Here is a 9,621-nt window from a genome sequence, read left to right as displayed (position 1 = left end):
CAACACACACCCCACCCACCCCTTTTTTCGGAGACGCACGCTTCGTCGCGAGGCCCCGCCCCCGCTGTGTGATTCTTCTGCACGCCGACTCCCCCGGGCCAGGCGCGTGGCTCCGGGAGCTCAATAAACAATCCCGAGCTTTCACTGCGCCGGGAGCACGCGCTGGGCTCATTTACATTCCAATGTCTCTAACTTGAAGGCCCATTGGTCGATTCAAACGGCCTGCAACCGTGCGCAAAGAAAGAAAGGAGGAAAAAAGACAGCGAAAGAAAAAAAAGAAGAGAGAATAAAAAAGTGAATGGTTTGCCTCTTTGAAATGCCTTTTGAATTTGACAATGTACCCCTGGCAAGTCTTCAAATTATCAGTCTTCCCCCTCGGCAATCGTTCTCATCCTGCTCTTTACAATTACAAATACCAAGGACGCTGTCTGCTGTATCCAGGCTACAGCTTTACAGAGCCAAATAAACCGCAAGCGTGTCTCGTAGCACAATAATTGGCTGGCGCTCTTGTCCTCTCTTGGTTCAGTGATACGGTGGACCAGTTTCTTGCTCGGAGGATCATTGCGAGAAAGTTTTATAGAATTCAAAACGCATGTTGCAGTCCCACTTAAGTGCAAATGCTTCTTCACAATTTGCGCTATTTCTCACTCCAATGTGTTCTGTATTAACTATTCAAACTCAACGTGCATGCACGGACTCTGCATTTCAGCACCACGTCCGACTGGACAGTCAAACACAGTGACATAATCAACCTCAAAAATGTTTTCTGTCCCATTTAAGACGCATCGTTTCTTGATTTTTTCCATTATTTTTTGATAGTTACGGCCTGAAAACATTTGTATTCGTGTTAAAGTTTTTGTTTTGTTTTTCAAAGAAACTTCTTGCAGTGAGGAAGACAAGGATTTTGAAACGTTGCGGTCATTCACTTCCAACAGTGGTACACAGGCGACCTCTGGCGGTGAGAAATGCAACAACCTGATGCAACTCGACTTTTTTTTTTTTTTTTTTTTCCAATCTAGAGGGACATTCCCTGATAGTTAGTGAATGAACATTTTCTTTTGTGCTGAGCTTACCTTCAACATGGGCAAAACAAAACGACCTGATGAACGCACACATCAGAACAGACTCATGAGAGGAATTGCTTTTCATGTTATCGTGTCTTTATCTGTTATTGTTGGAAACGTGGGGGGGGGGAGTAAAATGACCATATTGACTCTGGTCTTAATTTTTTTTTTTTTTTTTTTTTGTGTGTGCCAAATAATTTAAAGTTACTCAACCCTGTTCGTAACTCCCCATCCTACCTGTGCCTTACATCAGCTTCATAAAATAAAGTTCATATCTTCATGGTTAAATCATATTTGGTATTAGAGGTTAAAGAATTAACTTAAGTTGATGCTCCTGTGATCATGGATTACTATGGTCTGTGCCATGGCTCAAACGAATCTGATTTTAGGCTTGTGTAATTCTCACTTTCAATTGTGCATCTATTTCCCCTTTCACAAGATCAGCCTGATCCTCCACATTCGAACGCCAGGGGGCGCCCGATGGAGGCTCAAGTGGTGCAGCTCTGTGTATTCAGCACATTTCAGTTTTGAAGTGTTACACACTGTGTGCAGCTAACTTGAGTGAGGCAATTATAATGAAAAAGCCAAAACACATGATTCATTGAGGGATTGTGTAAGGCTTTTACTTTCAGTTGAGTTTTTATGGCGCATGTCATACATCTACAAAACAATCAACTTGCCTATATAAAACTGAGTGTTAGACACATCTAAATCACTGTTTCCTCTTATTTGTTTATTCTTATCTTGTAAAGCACTAATTAAAGCTTTATCAGTGGCAGTATGATTGTCACTTTGAATAGGGGAATTTAAGATCAATCTCTCTTGGAGCAGTACCAGAACAAACTGTGATGAAAAAATAAATGTTGAATTTGTTCATCCTAAAACACATGACTAACTGGAGGTTCAAACACTCAGACAACACAAACCACCCACACACACATATATTTAAAAAGAAAGAAAGAAAGAAAGAAAGAAAGAAAGAAAGAAAGAAAGAAAGAAAGAAAGAAAGAAAGAAAGAAAGAAAGAAAAGCTGTAGCCTGCCAAAGTCTCATTCAAAGGTAAAGGTGTGGCTGTTTCCAAGAAGAGGTGATACTTGCTGAAACTTAAGTGTCAGAACGCCCAAAGAGTTTTTTTATCAATATTGTCATTGTTGTCATTGTCGTTGCTGTTGTTGTTTCGAAACAGTACCAGTAGTTTTTAGAGCATTTTATCTAGCACAGGCCAAGGATAATTAAGCACATGTTTCTCTCCGTAAGTGTAACAGTAATAAAGGGACAGTGATAAGGAGATAAGGAGGAACATAACAGTAGGAGGGGGAATCCAGCAGCTTGCAAGAATTCCAGATAAAAGTCCCCTTTTAAATACATCAGACTTTAACTTTGCAGTGCTTGGTTCATCCCTTCAAAGGCTCAACATGCATGTGTTTCACAAGCAAGCTAAGCTCCTGTTGTTTTACCTGTAAATCTTTCCCTGGCCACAAGGAAGTTGTAAGCTTCGGGGAAAACAGCCTTTCCTACGTAAATAAATGACATGGCTTTACCTGGCATCACTGATATTGCCCTTAATATGAGTGTGAAATAGGATATGAATCTACCATGTGGCCTTTAAGTAACCACAACACATCCTACCTCATGGATGGAGTCTGTGGGTTCTGCAGGAGGGTTGAGAGCACCCTTCCAGGGAGCCTGAAAAGAGAAGTGCTCCGTTAGTGTGTGTGATGCTTCCCTTTTCCTCACACATGTAAACTGGAGAGAGGTATGTGACACAAACAGTGAGAGACAAGGGTGTTCTTTGATGATGCAGTCTGATGGCAGAACTTGGTCACACTTACACTTTCTCCACTTATGGGCACCAGTGAAGAAAAACTCTTCATTGTGAAGTTCAGCATGTGTTCAAACAGAGCCTGGAGCACCTGAACTTCTGCACAGTGAATGCTGGCCAAAGGTAAAACTGGATAAGAGGGGGGGACATGACGCAGTTGTATTCGCCTGTGGAGAGAAGTTAGAGAGCAGTGATGGTAGAAACAGGATGTGAGCCTTGAGCAAAGAAAGCTGAGTTTTCCTTTTTTTTTCCAGCTATGACTACAACTCACGTTAAAGGCAAAGATATCCCCTTAATACTTTCACCCACAAGTTATAAACGTCCTGTCTCAAACACATGACAATACCACACACCTGCAGGATCCTGACTCTAAAAGTCCCCTGAAAGCACTGATACTCATGACACATTTAGTACAATCTACAGTACCTCTACTGGCGTGTTACTTAATTCAGAGGAACTGTGTGGTTTCATAGGACACTATTTTTGCAGGCAATACTTCAGACAAAAACATCACATCAGAGCAGGTGGAGCCCCTCTTTAACAGCAAATAGGATGACCGACAAGTTATCATCTGGACTAAAATGACTTAGAATCATTAAAACATATGTTAAATGACCGATTCTTTATTACAATATGGTCAAAAAAGACCTTTAGCTTCTTTTACTACTGAAGGGTCTTTACACAACACATAAGAATTCACTCACGAACACAGTTCCCTGTGTGAGGCAGCTGCTTCTTCAAACTCCCGTACACCAAAAGCGTTATCCTTTTGGGGTTTAGTGTCTCACCAAAGAATTTTAGACAAATCCAAAGCAGGGCAGTAGCAAAGCTCTGCTGTCTGTCTACCATTGTGTTTTTAACCGATTTAGAGCTGGCAGAATTGGGATTCCTCTGGTGATTTTACACGTGTAGAGTGAAACATCTCACTGCTGGTACCACCTCCCGTGTCAGCTCAGCAGTGGGTTCACTTTCAGCCTACAATCAATCAATCAATCAGTCAATCAATCAATCAATCAATCAATCAATGTTTCTTTCCAAAGCCAATTTTTTTAGTTTAGATTCAAAAAGACCAAAGTCAGAGGTGGTGCAGATGACTGGGGGCAACCTGTTCCACAATAAAGGTGCAGCAAGAGCAAAAGAGCAGTCCCCCCACTGTTTATATCTAGACCTTGGAGCGTCCAAAAGGAACAGGCCAGAAGAATGCAGGGCCCTCATATGGCTGCGTAAAGTTAAAATCTCTGATGAATGTAGAGGAGCCAGGCCGTGAATGGCATTAAAACAAACAACAAAAGTTGTTGTAGATGCAGGAAGCAGTTCCATTTCAATTAGAGGACAACCTCTGTGCCACAGCTTCTCCATATATCTGCAGCAGTGTTCATGTGTGAAATGAAGTGTCCATGACCAATTCATCTTAAATCTATGCTTGCTTAAGGATAAAATCAGATTCAGTTTGTCACTTCCCACCATGAGCATTTGGACATGTGGACAGGAAATACTCACGGATAAGATGTGAAATAGAATTTAACAAACTCGAAATAAGACATGACGACACTGGAGGAAGCTACCCAGGGTTATACAGTTCAGGTGTCAGGTTAAATCTTAAACTCTAAACCAAACGCTTAGTGCATCGTTGTTGCTTTACGTGAAGAGTTTGATATCATATAATCCTGTCCATAATATGACCAATTATTTGTCAGCATTGTGCTCAGGCCCGTCCATGATTCGGTTTAAGTGTGGGGGAAACATGCGGAAGCTGTAGGTGGGATCAGCTTTGAAGGATACAGATAAAACAATAGGGTTCCTTAGTACAAGTACTGGAGAAGTAAAATGTTGTGAAAATTCCCGCGAATTACAAGTAAACATCATTCTGAAATTCCAAGCTGGACAATAATCATGGTTATTTAGTAACCAGCACATATAGTGGATGACGAAAGGCACGATGATGCAAGGGAATGTCGTAGCCACCCCCATCCTTCTTTCATTTTCTCATTTTCCACCGGAAAGAAATTCCAGTGTAACAAACAACACTCTCCTCCTCCTTGCTGACTGTCCACACGGGGTGTGTTTGATCTATGCACCGTTTGCAGCTCAAATTTCTCTCTATTGATCTGTAGCCAGGCTATGAGGCGGGGACGCCATGGTTGTCCGTGATAATAACACGCACCCCCTTCGTGCGCCCTCCCACAGAGGGCTGGCTACAATACGAGCGCACATGATGTCACGGGTGTCGGGTGTTTATAAACTGCTGACAGAGCAGAGGAGTCAGATCGGAGAGTAGCACTTCTGCTTCAAACATGCAAAGGTAAGCTGACACACTTCTTGTTACTTCTCGGTTCGAGATATTGGGACATCCGAAGGATCCACATACTATGGGCGACTTAGATCCGAAACTTATTCAAAATTATTCTGTCTGGAGCACTAATAGTCTCACCGAGTATGCACATAGCAGCACTGTGCTATCGGATCATATTGTATATGGCATATGAAATACTGCGACATCTTACTTTTAAATTGTGTGACAGAAGAAGGAAACTGAGCGTCATGATCTGTAGCTTTTGGCACAGCATTGCCCGTTGTGTACGCGTGTGAAGTTAAGGCGCTTGCTTTTGCCTCATGAATGAACAACACTCCTCTGTCATGTTGCCATCTAGTCTCCCCAAACCCCAGTTCGCCAGCTGGCTCATCGAGCAGGTGGGGACGGGCCATTACACAGGTCTGTGCTATGTGGAGCGCAACAAGTTCAGAGTCCCCTGGAAGCACAACTCCAGAAAAGACTGCAACGATGAGGACGGTAAAATATTCAGGGTAAGTCTGGTGTGTTGTAGGCTATCACAACTGTTATCTGACAGCCAGGAAATAAATGAGTAGTATTGGAATAGACTTGCGTTGATGACTGTTTGCAGTAGACATAATTAAAAGAATGAAGGATTGTTGTTCTACAAGATACTCCTACTCTCGCCATTTATCATTACCTCTTAATTAAGGATATCTTACTTTCATTAATGTCAGAGTGTGGAGGTAGAGCCATGAGCAATAACAGCATAACAAATGTGGTGGCACTCCTATTTTGTTCTATTTATAGAGAGAACATTGTACTTTTTCTTAGGGTGTATACTGTCCCTCCAGTAGATTTACTCAGCTCAAAAGTATCATTATTTTTCCTCACACTGGTGTTGAAAAATCTAATTTCAGCCCCTGACAGTTTGTTTTAGCTGCTGTCTCTTTAAGGCTCCACACTCCACAAACCCTCTCTCCTCTGATTGGTCAGCCCTCTTGAGGCCTCAGATATGGGCAGACCTTGATGTTTGAGGCCCCCCCTTGCATGAGATAAAAGTAGAGGAGTAAAATATGCAGCATTTTAATTAAAAATACTAAAAACTACTTATAATTGAATGTCTCACAAAAGAGGGAAATTAAAGTTTTAACTGTAAGAATCACAATTTTTTAACCTTATCTGCATATTTTACAGGCCTGGGCAGTCGCAAGTGGCAAAATCAATGAGTTTCCTAAAGACAAGGCTCGATGGAAAACAAACTTCCGGTGTGCTCTTAACAACCTCTCCAACTTCAAGCTGATTCAGGACAACTCCAAGAATTCAGATGACCCACATAAAATCTATGAGATTATCAACACTGAGTGTAAGACAGTTGTTAACCCATCTTTAAAGAGCTGAATTTCTTTGAGTTTAAATGTAATTTAACCACGGTCTGTTTTCTTTCTGGTAGGCAACTATGCAAGCTTGCTGCCACAGGACTTCCAGGAGGATTCTGATATGCCTGTGGATATCCAAAACTCTCCCATAGAGTGCCTTACTGTGGGGAATGAGGTTCAGACATGTTTGATGTTTTTGACGTTTTATTTTTCTTCACACTTTATGAAATGCTTACTTTCTGTTTCTTTTTCCTCCTGACAGCTTAATCTGCTGCACAGTTTCGTGGCCTTGGGTTTTGGAAACAGTCAATCAGGTAGAGAGTCTCACATTTAAAGGAAATGCAGTATTGGTCATAGAAGTTAATTATGTCTTCTCCACCTGTTCAAGATATTACAAGGTTTATATTCAAATTAAGATGTAGCTTAATCTATTTTTAATCATTTTTAACAGAAGAGCAGCCCTGGGCAGAGAACTACGGACAGCCCAATCTAGCTGTGGTAGAAAATTGTCACATAGCAGCTGATGACATCCAACAGCCTCTACCAGATCAGCCTTCTTACTACGAGGGTATGTTCAGCTGATGGAGTTTAATATGAAACAGTCCTCTGCAGATTACCAAAAAAAGTGCATGTTTGTTTTTATCTTTACAGTAAATCTTCCACCCGCTCTCGAGCCACCTGTGCAGCCCTCCATTAACGACCTGGAGGTTTCCATTCACTACAGGAAAAAGGAAATGCTAAAGCTCCGATTCAACGCTGCTCGTCTCCAGCTCCACTACCACCACTGGGTCCCTGAGCTCAACGCCGAACAACTCTGCTTCCCTTCTGCTGAGAATCTGCTGGACCAAAAACAGGTGCTTCATTACATCTGCAGTTGCAACTTACACAGGAAGTAGTGACTTTCAACTTCAGAGGAATTATTACAAAAAAGGTAATGTTACTCAGCCTTTGTTATTAAGATTGGTTTAGTTGGAAATATTCTGTGATCCATTGATAAAGAAAATTGAATGATGTGGGGAAAATTGTTGGAAATTCCCCTTTCTACAGAACTTGGGAAGACCAGTTTTCTGCTCTGCCCTGAAAGTTCTGTATAGCTGAAGTATGATTTTAGGCAGCTGCAACTAGTGAAACTTACTTTGTGGTTTAGAAGGAACTGGCAGAAAGCTGTACCTCACATGCTAAGAACAATCATGTTATAAATAAGCACATGATATATTAAGACATCACACACATTGGCTTTATAAGATTTTAGAGTTAGCTCCATCATAAAGAGCTTTCACAAGCATGAATTCAGATTTGGTTTTCAGTTTTTGCAACACAGGAAAGTGGCTTTCTCTAAGTAATCCAACACAGCAGGACACAGCAGGAGGGGGGAAGGAAACTTTCTACCAGCTTTTAGGCTCAGTAAATCATTTTTTAGCTGTTTCTGGCTGTTCTTAAAAATATTTTTTAATCACCATCTTTTTTGTGTCAGGTTGAATACACCACCCGCATCCTCAACAACATCCAGAGAGGTCTCCTCCTGGAGGTCCAGGACACTGGTATCTACGCCTACAGGCAGGACAGGTGTCATGTGTTTGCCAGCACCAGTGACCCCTCTGTGGCTCACCCAGACCCCAAAAAGCTGCCCCAGAACAGCATGGTGCAGCTCCTCAGCTTTGAAAAATTTGTGAATGGTGCGTCTAGCTTACTTACTTATGTGTACAAACTACTCCCATCATTGTCACCTTTAATCAAACATCAGCATGAAGTATGAAATAAGCTACTTTTCCTGTTTCAGAACTAAAGCAGTTCAAAGACAACAATGGCAGCTCTCCTGAATACACCATCAACATGTGCTTTGGGGAGAAGTTCCCAGATGGAAGACCTTTGGAGAAGAAGCTTATCGTGGTTAAGGTAGCACTTTTGGCTATCAATCAGTCATGCATTTCCTTAATGGGTTGTATCGATTGGTTTCTCAGTAGACATGTGACCAGATTTTAGTATCCTAAGTGTGCTGTTTTTTTTAAGATCCAGTGTCGTCTACTGGTGTGTTAGCAGATCAAAAGAGTTGTTAGAAAACTACCATAGTCCAATCCTAGGGCTCATATGTGGGTCACTGTAATGATCTTTACCTGTCTCCACTCTTGTAGGTAGTCCCTCTGATCTGTCGACACTTTCATGAGATGGCCCAGATGGAGGGCGCCTCGTCTCTTCACAGCGCCAATGTCAGCCTGCAGATCTCACACAACAGCCTCTATGATCTCATTCACAACGTCTTTGGTGTGCCGGGAGCTGAAGATCCAGCACAGGCAGCCACGCCCTTTATACCGACAATCTGAAAACCGATCTCCCATTTGCAGCTTAATAATTTAGACCACCCTATGAACCTACATGATGCACCACAGCCTGCTCTTATCCAGACTAAGCTGAATGATAATCTGGAAAGTGCTTGATTTATGTACTAAAACACCACAAATAAGATTTTTTTTTACATCCATTATTGAATGTGTCACTCCATCCTCCTGCTACACATCATCTCCTCTTCAGGCTTAGTTCTCATTTTCTACAGCTAGAAGCACAAAACTGACTCCTGACTTTATCACTACACAACCAGAAATAGACTCCTCAGCTGGTTTACTGTTAAATCAACTCAAACTATAATGGCTCTGCCTGAGAATAAACTGCCAATGATTTCTGTAAATGTCAAATAATATTTTTAAAATGTTTTTAATTGATGATTTTAAACTATTTATGAGCTTGTACATTGAAAATTCCAGTTAACGAGTTTTCTATGTGATGCACTGTCTGGTGAACTGTTTTGCACTTCCATTGTTTTTAACAATTTTCCAGATCTCTTCATTTTGCACTTTTCACACTGAAACAGTGTTAAGCTTTCTATAGACTTCAAATAAACTTATACTAAACAAGATTTTCATTCTTTCACCCGTGATACAGTGGTTGAGTCATAAAAACAAAGTTATCTTAAACCACATCCATGATAAACCCAAAAAGAAGTAAAGACAGACATGTTTTTAAATTCAGTCACTGATTATTCAAGGTGTTTTTGAAGAGGTGTGAAAATTGTCATTCAGTAGGAAATTAT

At 41.3% G+C, this 9,621-nt stretch overlaps 1 protein-coding gene across 2 annotated transcripts; it reads left to right on the top strand.

Annotated features, from left to right (window-relative positions):
- Nucleotides 1-4,962: 4,962 nt before the first annotated feature.
- Nucleotides 4,963-9,487, top strand: irf7 (interferon regulatory factor 7). 2 transcript variants are annotated; one of them, XM_074676959.1, is made up of 10 exons: nt 4,963-5,187; nt 5,537-5,690; nt 6,355-6,523; nt 6,611-6,711; nt 6,799-6,850; nt 6,988-7,104; nt 7,188-7,390; nt 8,011-8,212; nt 8,317-8,432; nt 8,669-9,486. In XM_074676959.1, exons 1-10 carry the CDS (start codon nt 5,180-5,182, stop codon nt 8,855-8,857), a joined length of 1,311 nt encoding a protein of 436 aa, XP_074533060.1. In that variant the 5' UTR covers nt 4,963-5,179; the 3' UTR covers nt 8,858-9,486. The 2 variants fall into 2 exon arrangements, with proteins under 2 accessions (XP_074533060.1, XP_074533059.1); XM_074676958.1 differs by lacking the exon at nt 4,963-5,187 and having other exon boundaries at nt 5,523-5,690; nt 8,669-9,487.
- The last annotated feature ends 134 nt before the right edge of the window (nt 9,488-9,621 follow it).

Source organism: Halichoeres trimaculatus, unplaced genomic scaffold, assembly GCF_033239565.1.
Source record: "Halichoeres trimaculatus isolate MK-OKI-2021-1 unplaced genomic scaffold, fHalTri1.1 fHalTri1_scaffold_10, whole genome shotgun sequence".
Taxonomy (NCBI): Eukaryota; Metazoa; Chordata; class Actinopteri; order Labriformes; family Labridae; genus Halichoeres; species Halichoeres trimaculatus.
This window is presented reverse-complemented; position numbering and strand designations above follow the sequence as displayed.